The 19,424-nt window shown below is 29.4% G+C and overlaps 1 protein-coding gene across 1 annotated transcript; it reads right to left on the bottom strand.

Annotated features, from left to right (window-relative positions):
- LOC112639143 (cytochrome P450 4C1-like) lies at window positions 1–6,692 on the bottom strand (the record flags this gene model as incomplete). Its single annotated transcript, XM_025412175.1, has 11 exons — window positions 1–173; window positions 238–417; window positions 597–774; window positions 967–1,035; window positions 1,132–1,224; window positions 1,489–1,578; window positions 1,761–1,863; window positions 2,442–2,535; window positions 2,742–2,841; window positions 2,877–2,941; window positions 6,596–6,692. Coding segments are annotated over 11 exons (1,242 nt in total), but the record flags the coding sequence as incomplete, so codon positions are not given.
- Between the last annotated feature and the right edge of the window lie 12,732 nt (window positions 6,693–19,424).

Raw genomic sequence — 19,424 nt, 5'->3', positions numbered from 1 at the left:
TTAAACGGCTGTTTGCATTTTCGGGATGAATCTTATATGAACCGGATGAGCAGGACGTATTACTAAATCAAGCAACAATCGAATATTTTTTAAATACTCAACAGGTTCCAAGTAAAAATTATGTATCAAAGGAGCTATCATAGCTTTCATCATCAGCAAACCGAGACGTTGACCTACAATTCGAAATTTATGATAAATTATCGATACGAAGAGAAACGAAAATCGCGATCAATTCACCTATGCAATTTCTCGGTCCTGCGCTGAATGGTATATAAGAATAAGGATGACGATTCTTTATCCTTTCGGGTAAGAATCTGTCCGGATCAAATACATCTGGATTTGGCCAAAAATTGGGATCTCTGTGAACTCCGTAGATATTAAGACATAAGGTCGTTCCAGCGGGTATGATATATGATTCTGAAAATTATTATAAAATTGAAAAATACTAAAATTCACGAAAATAAGAGTTTCTTTGAGAAAAATAAAATATAACAATATTGTATTCTTAAAATACTAATTAATCTTACTAATCTCGTTCAATAATATATCATTCATATTATGTAACATATTCAAAAATATATGTAGCAAAAAGCGACTATAATTATGTAATTTTACAGCATCCCCAGTCTTACGTAATATGCAAGACGCGCTGGGATACAAACGTAACGCTTCCTTTAAACATCTGTCTAAATATGATAAATTTTGTAATGACTTCATGTCAAGTTTTCCTCCATTCTCTTGCATCACAGTATCGACTTCAGCCCTCACACGCTCCTGTGTCATCAATAATATAATGAAAATGTATTTCTCAATTCTGATTTTTAGTGCACAGTTAAAAATGAATTCTTAATGAATCAAATTCTAATATATCTAGGAAAAATATATCGTAACAAGAACTTGATACCTTTATTACGTTGAATAAAAGTCTTAAATTATATATCGCAATATATTGCTAGAAATAGGTACCTGGATATCTTTATGCTCAGCTAAAAGAAGTAAAGCAAACATTATGCCCGTCGCTGTAGTATCATGACCCTATAACCATCATCATATGCATATCGTTATATTGTTATACATACTTATTGTTAGATATTATGTACAAAAAAATAAAAAAAGTTTACAGAAACTTACTCCAAATATAAAAGTGTCAACTTCTTCTCTGATATCCAAATCAGTTAGAGAATTTTCTCGAGATGCCACTATTAAAAGGTCCAACAGGCTAGCCTATTTTTTTTAACTAAAAAAAACATATTACTTACAATTTCACTTTTACATGCCACACTTTCATTATACAATAACAGTTCTTGTTTAAAATTCAAACTTTATTACAAATAATAATGATTTAATTTTACAACAAACACATGTTGTATTATTACATGTGATTATGTGTTTAATATAAATAATGCAAGCATAATATGTATAATATTAAATTAATTGCGCAGCTAAACTTAAATTAGAAGTTCTGATCTCTTACGTACTTCCAAACACGTCGAAATTTTTTATCTCTTCGTTACTATCAAAGTTATTTAAGTATCGGTCATTGGTGCGTTCGTGATAAAGTTTTCTTTCCGCGATGATCTATACAAGTACAATATTTAATTTTTGACAAGATTTTTTATATTAAAGCAATGGTATTGTAAATAAGTGCTATTTATAACATAATATTAATATTTACAATAAATAATGTAATTCTACAAAGATTACGAGATTTATTTTACATATAAAAGTGTTGTAAAGTTTAAAATAATGTGATAACGTACTTTTTCCGTAAATCCATGCAATATTTTCAAGACTTTCTTTTGCTTTCTTCCTTGTGGTGACAATAAGAATAATAAATCATTATACAACCAAGGCCTAAATATTCTAAACCGAAATTCAATAAAATTACATATTTTCAAATGATATAACTTCAATAATGTTGTTTTGTAAAAGTCTTAATTAAAGCCATCATGAAATTAATTTAATCTTTAATAATCGTAGATTATAAAGAATATATAAAAAATTAAAATCTATATATCTATATATCTATATGTTACAGAAAAGTAGAATTTGTACTAAAAACTTTTTATTTTATCTAAGCTATAGAGTTTTGATCAAAGATAATTTCATTACAAATTTTGAATACATTTATTTTTCTCTTTATTATTCTGATATTTTTAACATTTTAAAAATTACAAATAATTTTGTAATGAAATATTTAGTGATACACATACAATAGATTTTGATTAATAATTATCTACTTGTAAACGAAGTGCCGTTTTCACTAATTTCACCTTTACGTAATTATTCATTAATTAATTTATTTTTCAAAATGTATAATGTAATGTATCACAGTTAAAAGATCATAGATAGATTAAAAGTTAGAAAATATGATTATAAGTTAAAAGATATGGATTATAAGTTAAAATATCATACAATTATGTTCTATATCTATAAATTACCTGTAAATAAATAATTCGGTTATATCGTGAATCGCATTTCGATACTTTTGTTCCAACTCGCTAAATTTTTGCAAAGAGACGCCCATGATAGTTTCTACAAATGCATTTAATTAAAACAATCGAAGATTATTTACAGGTGAATATTTTGTAGATTACTTTTTTTCAAAAATATTGAATATTATCTATTTTTCCTTGTTGATTATTGATACTTCATATAGAACATTATTCTGTTTTTATTTTAAGCTATAATTATTTAGAATAAAGTTCCTCTATACATAATGCAAAAGAAGGATGACTTACCGCATATCGCATTTAGCGTATGTTTACTAATAAATGGTAATAAATCTTCTACAACTGTCCCTCCGACATGTTTCAAAGATTTTGTCATGTACTCGCCCTCCTTGATTAAAATATCAACATATTTAATATATTAAACATATTTAATATATTAAAATGGAACGCAGGTGTTAACATCTTTCGCCGCGCCCGCCACTTAATCGCTAAAACAGAAACAAGATAACACAAAATTGTGCTATAAAAGAGAAATTGCAAATATCAACGTAATAATAATTAATATAAATGTAATTATTATTTTGTAATTAAATGTTTATGAATTGGCAGATAGAAATAAATTATTATAAATATATAATATATAAATATATAATATATAATATAATATATAATATACATATAATATATATAATATATTTAATAAATAATATGCATATAATATATATATATTTATATTACGTATAATATATAATATATAAATTAATAATAATTAAGTCTATTACTGATAGTACAATCTATTCGTGGTGGTGTATCTGATTTAACTAAAAAAATATCTCTAAAATTACCAGATAAAAATAAATTACTATAAATATCTAAGGTATAATAATAATATAAATATATAAATATATAATAAATATATAATATATAAATTAATATTAAATCTATTACTGATATTACAATCTATTAGTGATGGAGTTTGATTTAACTAGAATATTTATTTTATCTATTTCTTCTATTTATAACAATATATACATGCGAAATATCGCAGCGAAATTATCTCACCTGAAAATTTCTTTTTTATTAATTTTTGTAAGAAAGAGATAAATTCACTATTTAGTATAATATTCTATTAATGTTTTTATCTTTAATAACAACAAGTATTATATTTTTAATTTCAAGTTTATATTTAATTTAGACTTGCATACATAGATGACAGTTCATCAGAGCTTTTTTTTACCGTAGTGTACTATTAAAAGTACTTTTAATAGTTGTTGTTCTACACTTCCCGCGAAATTTCGCTTGTAAAAAGAAAGCTAATTTTGTAATCAGTCTAATTAATAAAGATTTAATAAAAGGAATCACAGCACAGTGACATCTATATTTTGCAGTTATCCTCAGTTATATTGTGCACCGCTGCGGATTAAAGATAAAACTAGATATGTAATATATTTAAGTCTAATTGTAACATTTTATTTGATTTTCTGTGATCTGGCTTGTAAACGAAGTGACGTTTCATAACAAATTGTAATAGACTAGACAATACAAAGCGCGAGCTTTGCGCGCGCCATTTATTCCCTTTTATTATATATACATTTCTCACTGTCACACAAGCTATCAAAATTTGTAATAATCGCAAATGACAGCTGCTCACAACATGAATTGAGCGCAATAAAAGAATCAATCGGCATCGCGGAAAAGAGGCAACAATACTTTGAGACTTTCAAGAATCGACTTAACATGCCTTTTTTAGAATGGGATTATATTATATGAATCTATGATGCAAGGAGAAGAACGACCTCCTTCATTCAAACAAGCCATACAAGAAACAATTAAAAAACAGGCTCTAATAAACTTCCAAATTGAATTGCGAGACGAATTAAAAATTGTCGTGCGTTCACAAAGATACATCACGTTCCAAAAAGCGATAAACGACGCGAGCGCGGAAGAGAAGCTTATCGGACCGTCTATTACACGAGCACCCGGCTTCTCTAATAAAAATTAATTTGATACTGAACACGAGCGACCAATTCGAGACATAAACAATGCTATAAATGCGGAAATTCGGGGCACTACATTAGATATGTAGATGTGGAGACATGGAGAGATGGAGATATGGAGATGTGGAGAAATGGAGAAGTGGAGATGTGCCATCTCGAGACTGCATTGAAGTTATATTTTTAATTTTAATTGAACTGGGAAACAACTTTTGGGAAACAATCATAATATATTACGATCTATAAGATAAATGACTTGATAATTTTTATAAAAATAAATAGGAAAAGATGCATGCGACCATGTTTACAGATATGGAGATGTGGAGAAGTGGAGATATGTCAACTCGAGACTACGTTGAAGTTATAATATTACTTTAAATTGAACTGTTTTGAGAAACAATCATAATATATTACGATCTATGAGATGAATGACTTGATAATTTTTATGAAAATATATAAAAGATGATGCATGCGATCATGTTTAAATGAGTATACAGATATGGAGATGTGGAGAAATGGAGAAATGGAGAAATTGAGATATGGTGAAATGGAGATGTGGAGATGTGGAGAAGTGGAGATATGTCAACTCGAGACTGCATTGAAGTTATATTTTTAATTTAAATTGAACTGTTTTGGGAAACAATCATAATATATTACGATCGACGCGATGGCTGTCATGATAATTTTATGAAAATGAATAGGAAAAGACGCACGCGACCATGTTTACAGATATGAAGATGTGGAGAAATGGAGAAATAAAGAAATAGAGAAATGGAGAAATGGAGAAGTGGAAAAATGGAGAAATGGAGATGTGAAGAAATGGAGAAATAGAGAAGTGGAGATGCCATCTCGAGACTGCATTGAAGTTATATTTTCAATTTAAATTGAACTGTTTTTTAAACTTTATATATATATATATATATATATATATATATATATATATATACATATAACGATACATAAAATACGTTATATGTTAAAATGAATAGATAAGTTGTGTTATTTTTCTCTCTAACAGTTTCCATATATTAAATCAACATATCTCTTCTGTTAATTATCATAAAAATGTAACAATAACATTTCCTTTTAATTAAATTTAACATTATAAATATATTATTTAACATAAACTTTATTTCAAATTTAAATGTTACACTTTTGTGTTAATTTTTAAACATATTACTTGTGTATATTACTTTTAAACATATTGCTTGTGTTATTTATTTACATACTTGCCTTCTGTTAAATTAACATTAAAATTAGAGTGGATAAATTGTGACAAGTAAAATATATTAAATTTCACACAAATTTTTACTGTGTAATTAAATTTTCTTTCAAATTATTATTAAAAAAATAATTAAAGAAATTTACAAACGTTTATAAAATTAATAATAAATATACAAAAAACAGAAATACATAATATAATAATTTACAATATATATGGAAAAGTTAATTTTTTTCATACAAAATTATAAAATACAATTTACAGTATAAAATATGTAGAATTATTAATAGAAACGAAATATATAAAAGCAATAATGAAAAAAATATAAGAATTTATATTTTAAATTTTAATTTAAATAAATGATATAAAATTCAAGTACTTACACGGTCGAATCATTAATTCGAATATTATCTAATATTTTATTAGAAAACAGAACTTCCATTCCATCTAATTGTTCAAATTCAGATAATTTATCTACTTCTTCATACATTCTTTCAAATTCCTTTTGATCCGACATATCGCTTCTACTAAGATGATTTCTTCTTCTAAAGTATACTTCTTATAAAATCTACTTTTTCTGTTTTTTCATAACAACTTATTAATCGCATAACAATAGCATAGCATAATTATACAATAATAAAAATATTTTTCTAACACACTATTAATCTATTAATATAAACGATTACCCGCGATGACAGTCGATTTGTACTCTGAATATATATTCATAATGAGAGAGAATCGACATAACCAATCAACATCGCGGAAAAGCGGCAATAATACATGCGAGAATCGATTTAACATGCCTTTTTAATAGTGGAAAAGTATATATGTACTTATATATATATTAACATTATTATATTTTATTATTTTATTATTATATTATATTATATATTATATTATATTATATTGTATTATTATTATATTACCTGTACTAGTGCCGAGACCTGTATTTAACCAAGGATGAGCAATATTATACAGAAAACTTTTCTCGATGTGCTTAGTGCTGCTTAGTATCGTCTGAAATCATTGGAAACAGAAAGAAATATATATTATTCACTTATTACATTACTGAAATATCTTAGATATACTGATATCTTAAATACACTATAATCTTCGATGCACAAATAATTTATAAATTGTATCTCTGTATTTTATTCTAACCTCGATGGAGTATCAATTTGGATTTCATTTTTTTTAAGAAACACTTTTTATCAGTAAAAATCTTTTTGTAAATCGCAAAACTCTTCAATCTAATTCAATCGTAATGTGTACAGAGAATGAAATTTCTTTTATTACCTCTAAATCGTCTGGATGACGGATACCCACTCCATATATAAAAAAAAATCCGAATTTAATAATGGGATAATATTCATCAGGTAATTTACAGAAGAGCTTCCATAATTTCTCTGAAAATTATATTATAAACATCAATACACAAATATTTTGACTAATTTTATTTTCAACATTAATGTGCACTTCTATCCAAATACGTTAAAAACAGATAAATAATAAAAGAAAATGAATTGCAAATTGTTGTTGCAAAGAGAAGTAATTTACATATAATAAACTTGATAAATATATGTTTCAGAATAAATGATTTATGAATTTTGTACACAGATTTTGTTTGTCAATTAATGTAAATAGCTTAGAAATTTTGTATTTACCTGCTGACACATAGCATTGGAGCGCATTGCCAATAATCGGAAAACCCGATGGTCCCGGTATAAGATTAAGAAGTTGCCCGTATTTTTTATGATACACATAATAATTATATACCAATAAAATAAACATTGAAAATATCAATATAGTAATGAACATTGTTTCTTAACCGTCCTGATGTTTCTTGATTTGATTAAACTTCTTCCGTTTATTGTTTTTTATTCTTCGTACATATATAAAATGTCATATGCAAAATAAATATTTTTTAATTTATATAAAAATAGATATTCGATTTTCGACAATATTCGTAATTATCTTGATAAGTTAAATAATATAATTATTAAATAATATAGTTAAATAATATAGTTAAATGATATAGTTAAATAATATAATTATATAAACTATAATTATTGTTTAAAAGCTTATTTATTTATTTTATTTGTTCTTTTTGTTTATTTAATTATAGCGTATTGATTTTGATATCTAATAATATCGTATTAAACATTTTCTCAAAATTAATATAATGTGCATTTTAGAAGATAATAATATAATAATATAAATAATAATATAATAATATAAATATTGCAACATATTATACAATAATTTAATAAAATTATGACAATCAAATAAAATTAACAACTTATAATATTTGAAAGAAATTTGTGTTAAAATCATATTTCGTTTCACATTAATTATGATATTAAATTAATTATGATATTAATTATGATATTAACAAGATTGGGATTTTGCAATAAAATTATTATAAACTTTTATTTTATACAAATTTTATAAAGATTACCGGATATATATACTGGATACAAAAGAATATTGTTGAAGTGTTTTTTATTGCTTATGTTTTTTTGTCTTATTTTTTAACAAAAAATAATGTTATTACTTTTGAAAATTGCTTTTAAGAATAAGAACAGATACAAGTACTATTACAGAATTGTATTCATTTGATTTAATATGTTTTTGAAATATTAAAGATGTTATACAAAGAAAGTATAAATCCGAAACTAATATAATATAAGAAAGAAGATATTATAAAGATGATAAAAGATTTAATTATTAGTAGAATATATGTATATGTAACATATAAAATACATAATCATATATATTGCAAATCATTTATCGGATATAACATTTTGGTTATATTAAAATATATTCCATAATGGTCTAATTAAAATATACTCCATAATGGTCTGATTATATGCTCTATATATATCATACTGGTATATATATGTATATCCCAGTGAACACCAAAAAACGGCGATAAGAATGGATTGGTGTATAGCATATAAGAATCTTAATTATTTGAATGCAACTTTTGCTCTTGCATTTACAAATAATTAATTTAATAAATATACTGAGAAAAAAATATAGTTGCCGTTATCATAATTTAACTATAAAGTATAGTTATTTTTGGCGGCAACTACATTTATATAGTTATTTTAACAATGTGATTTATAGCAAATCCAATAATATATTATTGCTATTGTAAAATTAGTATATTTTCATGTAACTATATGTATGGTACACACATAACTGTCATTTTTACATGGTAAGTGATACTATAAATATGATGCTACTAAAATGAAAGTAAAAGGAACTATATACTATAATAATAAATTGTACTTATATTAATGGTAAAATATTATATTTTTTATATATAATTAAGTTAACAATGTATGTAGTTCTCATAACTTTATAGTTTATAAGGTACGTTCAATTATGAAAAAATTAAGAAAAATTTAAGAAGAATTTAATTATATAATATAATTAAACTAATAAACAATAATGCTAGGAAGAGCGCTGTGATGTGCAGCACACGTGGCTCTCTGATGTACATACATGTAAGCAACGTCCTCTATTCAAGTATTACTACTAGTAAGAGGAAAAAAATATACTTTAGACTTCGTCTGAGTACCAATCCTTCATACACATTTCATGAAAAATTGAATAGTCATCATTTATGATGTCGCCGCGTCATAATTTTTTTATTTTTATTTTTTTTTATTATTTTATTTATATATATGTATATAACATGTATTATTTATTATGTTAAATAAATATTCGGCATACTAATAATGTTACACACTTTTCATGTTTCATAGCTTTACAAAATCGGTTTTTCTACCTGCTGGATGCTCCCACCGTTAAAGTATCGTTACAGAAAATGTTACGCGGGGGGGGGGAGGGAGAAGGGTCTTGTGATCCTGTCAAAGATTCTAGAAGATCGATTAGAAAATATCTTACTTATATATTTGTGTGTGTGTAATATATTTATTACGTATTACATATTTTTGCAAAAAATAATGAGTAATAAATTAAATAGATAGATAAAGAAATAATTACATAATAGATACATAAAGAATTAAATAGATACATAAAAAAATAATTAGTTAAAGATAAAAATAAAATAAAATAAATACATTTTTATTTGTTACATAATATATACAATAATATAAATATAATATAATATATACAATTCGTCATATAACAATTCTCTTAAGAAAATAACCAGTATATTGAAACCGTTTCACTAACTGGTCAATTGATCGATTTTTATCAGTAATTAAATCGGAAAAACTGTTTCAATATACTGATTATTTATTTTAAATGTTTATTCATTGTCGCCGCGATGTTAACGTACGGAATAAACGGAATACATTCGTAAGTTACAATTTATTATTAATAAATAGTTGATTTGACCATTGCTCTTTCATTATTCGAAATACTCGATTATACGATTGGAATATAATTAGAATAAAATTTCAAAACACGTATTTCGCGTGATGCGTTCATTTAATTAAAAAGAATCGAATGCAATTAAGAATCGATGTGTGTGACTGGAATCAAAATTATAAATTTTGTTGCAATCCTTAGGAACAATAATTATTCTTCTTTTAATATTTATAATTAAGAATATTTCGTCCGATGCTTTATCATATAATTATGTGATGATTTAAATATATATAATTCGTCTGAGAACGCGCAGTAAAACGATCGAATGGCAAAATCGAATAATTAATGTAATGGAAAGCCTTGCGATGTATATTAATCGTTTAATAAATAATTAATCTGTGTGTACATGTGTGTGTGACTTCAAAAATATACTTGTATATAAATTCAATTATCGTATATGTACGTCATAGTACGCATAAAATATTTCGGCAGCGAGGTCAATAACACGACGTTCGGCCTTGATGACGTAGCGCTGTATTGTTTATATAGGCGAAGCCCTTGTATCATTCGCACGGCGACATTCCAGTAGTAAAGTAGTGATACGGAACACTTCGTATAATTGAATTCTTTTTCTAACAGTGCGATCGTGATTAATATCAAAATATGATTCGCTATGACTATTACAACTAACAATTAATTAACTCTTAATAAATGAAACTATACATGAAACTATATGGCGATGATATATCCATCGAAACGCGATCCTTCATTATTCCAAATAAAAATTGAAACAAAAGAGGCAAAAATTATAAATATATAGACGACCTTATATTATTCACACGGCATTCCAACGGCAGAGTAATGATACAAAATGCTTCGTATTATTGAATTCTTTTCCTAAACGCGATCGCGATTAGTATTGAAATATAATTCGCTACGACTATTGTAGAGCGAATCGTACTTCTTTATCCCTTATACGATATATTAATGTGCGTTTCTCGTAATTATTCCGCGATCGGGAGTGGCGTGCAAAAGTTTCGCGATCGTTTCTATAGTATATGACTAAATATAATTAATTGTTTGTTCGCGAGTGAATATGAGTGCTATGAGGAAACAGTAAAAGCTGAAGAAGAAAAAAGAAGGACATCTGGAAAAGTATCGGACACTCAGAGAGCAGTGAAAGAGCCTGAAGCAGTCAGAGAGATATGTGGTGAGTAACTTGTAAAAATTATTTATTTATTATTATTATTTATATATGTATTATTTTCAAAATAGCTATATTGCTTATTATATATATATATATATATATATATATATATATACTATATGTTAAAGTACGTTAAAATATTTCGATGACAAATATATTAAAAATAAATTAACTTATGGTAAATGTCATGAAAATATATCTTTATCAACGATATATCTTTATCGAATCGCAATCATTAATTACTGCGAATAAAAATTGAAAAAGGGAACATAAAAGAGGATAAAGAAATTAATTTTATTATGATCTTTCGATTATTGATGCTTATTATAATAATTTCTCTAACGATACTTATTAAAATTGAATAAATTTCGACCAATGCTTTAAATTTTCTTAATCTACAATCATTCATAGAATATTTCAACGACGTTTTATGACTTACGATCATTTGCACAGTAACCTTGAACAATAAAGTAGTGACGTTTCATATATTGTCAAATTTTCTCTCTATATAGTCAACCTTGGCGATATAAACTACCGCGATAATGTTTCTGACCTACGATCATTTTCTCAGTGGCCTTCGAACAGTGAGGTAGTGATATGAAACGTTCCATATATTATCAAATTCTTTCTGTAACAATTATTTTGAACATTGCTTTATATAATAGATTATCTCTTATCTTTTATATTTTTATTTATCGTTTATATTTGCGAATTAAAATTTATATAGTATATTACAAAATTAATTATATATTATATTATATATAAAATTATATATAATATAATATAACCCTCCCATGGGGTACGCCTTGTCGCGGTAGGAGGGCTTAGTACCTGGACGGTGTCTTGAGGTTTATCTTAAATTTTCCAATTTATGATAAATCTTAAGTGCCTGAATGGGAAGCCAAGTACCCTTTCGCGTCGTCGGTGCCGTCAACGTGCCGCGGACGGTAAGCGCTTCGTCAACGCGTCGCGTTAGATATATACGTATTAGGGAGTGCCGTTAAAGGTATATACATATTAAGTATATACATCGCGCGATCAAATATAAAATTTTTAACCGCATCGAAATTGTGCTGGAGTGCCGCTCAGTATCGCGCGTAAAATAACGAAAATAGCGATATAAAAATATCGCTCGCGAGTGCGGGAGTGTCGTCAAAGTATCGCGCGCCAACAACATGAGAGGAGGAGGAGGTCTGGGAGAGGCATCTTGCATCGGCGGAGCAACCTGATGGTGAATATTTATTATTTGTACATTTGATATAATTAGTATAAATTGTACACGTAATAAATTGGTCTTATTATATAAATGAATTAAAGAGAAAATTAATGAATTAATGAATTAAATGAATTAGAGAGAAAATTAATGAATTAATGAATTAAATGAATTAGAGAGAAAGATTTTTATAAAAGTCATATAGAACTTTCTATTTAAAAAATAGTTTCAAAAATTTAAAATTTTTCCACGTGTGTTTATCTCTGCTTCTTATTTTACACATTGAATATAAAATTCCGCGAGATAAAAATTTTTTAATATATATTAATTGCATTTTGTGGACATTATTATAAATGAATTTTATATTTGTATATGTTACAGACAACTAGCTTCGGTATCAACAACTCCGCTGTTGCGCATCAGTGCCGGTGAGTGAGAAGAAAAACTTTTATTTAACTTTAAGATAACGGATTCGTAGAGATTGCAGATATAGATGTAAATGTAGATTGTAGATTGTAGCTAAATCCGTTGCCTTAAAATGGATGAGCTAGAATGGATTAAATTAAACAAATTAAATTAAATAATTAAATTAAATTAATTAAATTAAATAATTTTAATAAGTTCTTTTGAACTTATGCTTTACATCTATTGCAAAAATATATTGAAATATTAATTAAAAAGAGAAGAAATCAAGAAAGGATTCTTTTGTAAAGATTTTGTCTAATTTATTAAATAAAGGATATCCATTAACAATTATTAATTTTATCAATTTTTGATACCAATTTATTTTTATAATACGCACTTATTTTTTAATTGCTTATAGCTCATCCATCGTAGAATTTATTTGTAGATAGTTGTTTTTAAATTTTACTTTAACTTAATATAAAGCCAAATGATTAATTAATTAAATAACTTGTAATATGATAAATACACACATTAATTTATATTTTATTATAAAATATAATTTATAGAAATTTGTAGTAATTTGGCTTTATTTCAGTTAAAATAAAGTTATATTTAATATTTAACGAACGATCGTAAAATTGAACGATCGTTATTAAATGAGCGTAAATATTTCACGCTCTTTTGCCGGTAATTATCCAGCAAAAAAAGGAGTAATTATCTCCTTCTTTGATCTCTGATTAGAGATCGAGAAAGAAAGTGGCCAGGATCAATGAAAGGTAGGTTCAACTGGCCTGAAGAGTACGGTTAGGGTACGCAGTTAAGGCACGTGACTAAAATATACAGATAATTAGGTGAGGTGATGATTAGAGATAGATTCCTCAAATCTCAAATAATTTTAGTTAATCAGGAAGTAGGGTTGTTAAGGCTATTAAATAAAATTACAATTCTTCTATTAATATTAGGATTGTTAGGGCTCTTAAGATCATTAGAATTCTGTAAGTAGGATTGTTAGAGCTATTAAAATTATTAGAATCCTTTAATAATAGGGTTGTTAGGGCTATTAAGTAAAATTCAGTCTTTCTTTTAATATTCCAATAATCCTAGGGGTAAATTTAAATTATTTTCATAAAGTTGAATTTATTTTAAAAACGTTGTAAAAATAAATATAACATGTTTTAAAAATAAAAGTGTTTTAAAAGTGAAATTTAAATTATCTTCAGAAATATTTAAAAAATTGCATAATTATTGACGTTTAAGAAATTTTAACATTTAAAAAAACAATAATAGATACAATAATCAGTCTAATACGAGCTAAACTGCGGATGATAGGTCAGTTAAAAATAAAAAAAGTAGACGAATGTCGATAAGTCGCATTTATTAAGAGAGCAACTAAAAGTGAGACGTTTCGATGCTTACTTGCATCTCTTCAGTCACGAAGTGTTAAAATTCAAAATATGGTGATTGCATCTCGAATATAGGAAATCAACGTGTGTTGTGTGACAACTTGGTTTCTAGTAACAATTACATACAAAATTATAAAAGAATGACTAAATAGTAAAAGAAAAATTGCAAAAAATGTGACGAATCGTTACGATTATATATAATAAATCATTAATAAAAAATCTTACCAAATCTCCTAAAATTTGAAACCTCCACATAGACTCGAGTCTTAATATTAAAAATTAAAAACATTGTTGCGACAACGGCAGTCAGTAAGACTATGAGAAGATATGTTATTCTCGCCGAATATATAGTTAACGAAATATAAACCTTAACATGTTATATTTTATTTTAAAACTTAAAAATATATGTGTATTAAATCAAATATAATATTAAATCCAAATATTAATGCTCAATGTCAAATTATTATATCGATGTTATTATGTTAGAATGGGAGTTAGTGGATAAGAATCGTGTGGAACTAGTAAAATGATATTTTGTTACACGTTTAAAGATAGACGATATTTATTATCAGCTTGTGGCACAATAACGAGAATCGGTTGTATCTCAACATAAAAAGGCAGTTCACAAATTACAGCCATATAGATGGCGCCCGCATGTCGCAGTCATAGGAACTAATGGTTCCAACACTTCCCCTCGAGAAAAAGGCGGGCGAATCTTTTAACTGTTGAACTTCGTTCCATCAAGACCAAGTTGCTCAATGCATTTTAAATGCTTTGGACGAGATAACCCTTTGGTCAAGATATCGGCTGTCATATCGTCAGTAGAAACATGTTGTATCTTTAGGAGATCGTTTTCTAAGGCCTCCCGAACGAAGTGATGACGAATGTCAATATGCTTCGTTCGACTATGGAACATTGGGTTTTCTGCCAATTTTTGTGCTCCGTTGTTGTCACTCAACACCGTGACGTCAGCTAATTTGTTAAGATTGAGTTCTACTAGAAGTTTTCGTGTGCATATGGCTTCTTTCGTCGCTTCGGTCATAGCCATGTACTCCGCCTCCGTCGATGAGAGGGCCACTGTCCTTTTTTTCCGGGATTCCCATGCGATTGGAGAACCTGCTAATATGAAAACGTAGCCAGTATATGATCTTCTGTCCTCCAAGCAGTTTCCCCAATCGGCGTCACAGTAGCCTTTGAGTGAATTCGAGTCCTTTCTGAAATATAAACCTAAATTAGAGGTGCCCTTCAAATATCGTAAAATTCTCTTTGCTGCGACCCAATGGGTCTTGTCGAAACATGAGTTGTACTGGCTTAGGTAGCTAACTGCATATGCGATGTCGGGTCTGGTGCAAATAGCTAAATACATCAGTGATCCGATAAGCTCTCTGTAAGGTAAGTTTCGATCCTCTGCAGTTTGAGTTTCGATTCTTTTGAGTTTTAAACCCAGATCCATTGGAGTGGATACTGGTCGTGAATCGGTCATTCCGAATCTCTTTAAGATATCATTTATGTATCCCTTTTGATTCATTTTTATTCCGTTTTCTTCGTGCGAGAACTCAATGCCTAAACAATACTTTGATCTTCCTAAGTCTCGTACTTCAAATTTCGTTGACAAATATTTCGCCAATCCGGCGATAAGAGTGTCGTTCCGTGAAACAACCAGTAAGTCGTCTACGTATATAGCCACTAGGAGTAAGTCTTCCCCTTGATTCATATAGTAAATGCAAGGGTCGATGTTTGATCGATTAAGTCCAAATTGTTTTAATTCTTCGTTCAATTTGACGTACCAACGTCGTCCGGCCTGCCGGAGGCCGTATAACGCTTTATTCAATTTGCAGACCTTGTTGCCGGCTTCTAAATCCTTGAGCATTTTATTCGCTTTGTTGCTAATTTTACTATTTATTCCTTCCTTACGGATTAGCAGCTTTAATGCCTCTTCTGTGAGTTCCGGGATTTCCATGAAAACATCTTCCTCTAATGTGCCGTTTAAGTAAGCGGTAGTGATATCAAATTGATTTATTGACATGTCATGTTGAGCTGCAATAGCTACGATCGTGCGTATTGAGTTTAATCGAGCTACCGGGGCGAATGTCTCGTAGAAGTCTACGCCGTACTTTTGAGCAAAACCTTTTGCGACGATACGTGCCTTTCTCCGTTCCAGATTTCCGTCTTGATTGAATTTATTCCTCAACACGACTCGGCTTCCGATCACTCGTTTGTTGTTAGGACGATCCACCAGCGTCCAAGTGTCGTTCTTGACAATCGACTTCATCTCTGTTGTTATGGCTTGTAGCCACTCGTCGGCGTCTAAACCTTCGATAGCTTCCTGAAGGGGTATTTCGGATATGCATGCGAATTCACTGATTTCATGATTGTTATCCTCGTGCGCTTCGTTTTCCTCACGATCTTGTACCATGCGATATTGTTTCGCCGGCCTTCCTTTCCGTCCGGTCAAAATCTTCCGAGGTCTACCCGCGGCTCTTCTTAGATGAATTTCATCTTCGCGTTCGATGTGATCTTCTTCGTTGTCTATATCCTCGACTTCTTATCGCTCGTTTTCCAATAAATGTTTGTCCTTTTTTGCTTTGATCGGCAGATCAATGTGTGATTGATCGGTTGCTTCATCGATTTCTGTGGTGAAATCTTCAAAGATGTCATTCGATGACGAGTTTTCTCTTTCTATGAATTTTACGTCACGAGCGATATCGACTCGCCTCTCATTTGGGATCCAAATTCTAAATGCTTTGGATTGTTCTGAATATCCGACTAGGACTCCTTCTTTAGATCGTGGTTGAAACTTGTCTCTATTTCCTCCTCGAATCAAGACGAAAGTTTTTGCATCCGAACTCTCTAAGGTGTTTCACATTTGGTATACTTCCGTTCCATCTTTCAAAGGGTGTTTTTCCGTTTAATGAGCTCGATGGGCATCTATTTCGGATGTAGTTTGCCGTGTTAATGGCTTCCCCCCAAAACGATGGTGATAATTTCGATTGGATTAATAAGCATCTTGCCATCTCTACAAGGGTGCGGTTTTTCCTTTCCGCTATTCCGTTCTGTTCGGGAGTATGTGTAACTGTTAGTCGACGTTCGATTCCATGTTGCTTCAAGTATTTGTCGAATGTGTCATTTCGGTACTCTTTACCGTTGTCGGATTGCAAAAATTTTATCCGTTTTCCTGTATGATTTTCGGCAAATGCTTTAAATTCCTTAAAGGCCTCGAAAAGATCACTTTTCTTCTTCAATATTCGGACTTCGCACCAGCGCGAATAATCGTCGATGAATGTCGCGAAGTATTTTGCCTTTCCATTCGACTCGATTCGCATCGGTCCACATATATCGGAGTGAATTATCTCCAACAGATTTGAATTATGTTCGCTCCTCTTTGGAAATGGAATTCTGTTCATTTTTCCATGAATACACGTTTCACAATGAAGATCTTCGTTCGAATACTTAATGTCAATTCCTAGGATATTCCCTCTGCGATGACTTTCCACGAGATCCTTGATATTCAAGTGTCCCATTCTTCGATGCAAGTCTCGATTGAGATAAGATGCGCCTCTTCCGAAGATGTTCCTCTCTTCATTGTTGATTCGTACTTGTGTCCTATTTCAGGTAGGTAATATAATCCATCGATTCGTTTAGCCTTCAGTATCGTTTTTTCTTCTCGATTAATGATTTTGGCAGATTTTTCTTCGAACAGTATCTTGAATCCCTTATCGGTGATTTTCCCTACGGATAGTAGGTTCATTCTTAAGTTGGGGACATACAGTGCTTCGTTTAACGTTACGTTCCTTGTTTTACCGTCTAAGACCGTTTTCATCGATGCAGAGCCCTTTGCATTTATTTTCGTAGAGGCATCACTGGCTAGATTTAATGTGCCACATGCGTTTTCTGTAAATTCATTGAAATATTTAGTATCTTTGCATAAATGTGACGTGGAACCACTATCAAGACACCAATTTTCAGTATATAGATCGTCTTTTGAGTTAAACGCTTTCTGGTCGAGCATATGCTTTGTATATAAACTCACGTCTTTGTCTTTATCCTTTCCCCTTTTTGTTCCTTTACAGTCAATAGCTTTATGTCCTACCTTCTGGCAACGATGACATTTGAATTTGAATGGCTCTTCGTTTCGTGATTTGTATCCTTTATTACTCCTGTCATTTGAACTTTTGTCTTTTGCGCTTGATTTCTTTACAACCATCGCATTCGTTCCGTTGTCTTGTGCACTATCCTTCCTTGCCTCATTTTCTTCCAGGATTTTTACCCGTAAATTATCTGGCGTTGGTAAAGTATCGCGAGATTCGATGGCGCAACGAAAATTTTCGAAGCTTGGCGGTAAACTGTAAAGAAGCATAATTGTCAATAAGTCGGGATTAATATCGATGTCCATTTCGCCTAGTTTATCAACCGTGTCGAAAAATTTGCGAACGTGATCGGATATATCGTCATGATCGTTCACTCGATGTAACGTTAATTGTTTTAATAATGTGGCCTTCCTAGCTGGTCCTTTTGACTGATAAATTGATTCCAGCTTTTGCCAAACTTCCATCGATGTGATGCATCCTTTTATTAATTTTAATTCAGATGGACTTATTGATAATATTATATCTGACCTTGCTTTCTTGTCTTCTATTTCCCATAACCTTACCGCTTCGATTGATTCCATGTTTCCCGCAATGATTGTGGGTTTAACCTTTTCGCCACTTACATACGGCCATGCGTCGTTTTTTAACAGCAGTGCTTCCATTTGTATTTTCCAGGTGTCATAATTATTCTTGTTCAAAGTTTCAATTCTTACAGAGTTTGACGAAGACATCGTTGTCTTTTGCTCTTACGTGATGCGTTATTCTAACCTCAATTGTTACGTTCACTTTCCTCGATTCTTAATTTCGATGCCCTGGGCCCATAACCTGTTAGAATGGGAGTTAGTGGATAAGAATCGTGTGGAACTAGTAAAATGATATTTTGTTACACGTTCAAAGATAGACGATATTTATTATCAGCTTGTGGCACAATAACGAGAATCGGTTGTATCTCAACATAAAAAGGCAGTTCACAAATTACAGCCATACAGATGGCGCCCGCATGTCGCAGTCATAGGAACTAAATGAGTTCCAACATTTAAATATTTGCAATAAATCGGAATATACCGTTAAAAAATTTTGTGTGTAAAGTGTTAA

This window comes from Camponotus floridanus, unplaced genomic scaffold, assembly GCF_003227725.1.
Source record: "Camponotus floridanus strain SB8 unplaced genomic scaffold, Cflo_v7.5 scaffold482, whole genome shotgun sequence".
Classification (NCBI taxonomy): domain Eukaryota; kingdom Metazoa; phylum Arthropoda; class Insecta; order Hymenoptera; family Formicidae; genus Camponotus; species Camponotus floridanus.
This window is presented reverse-complemented; position numbering and strand designations above follow the sequence as displayed.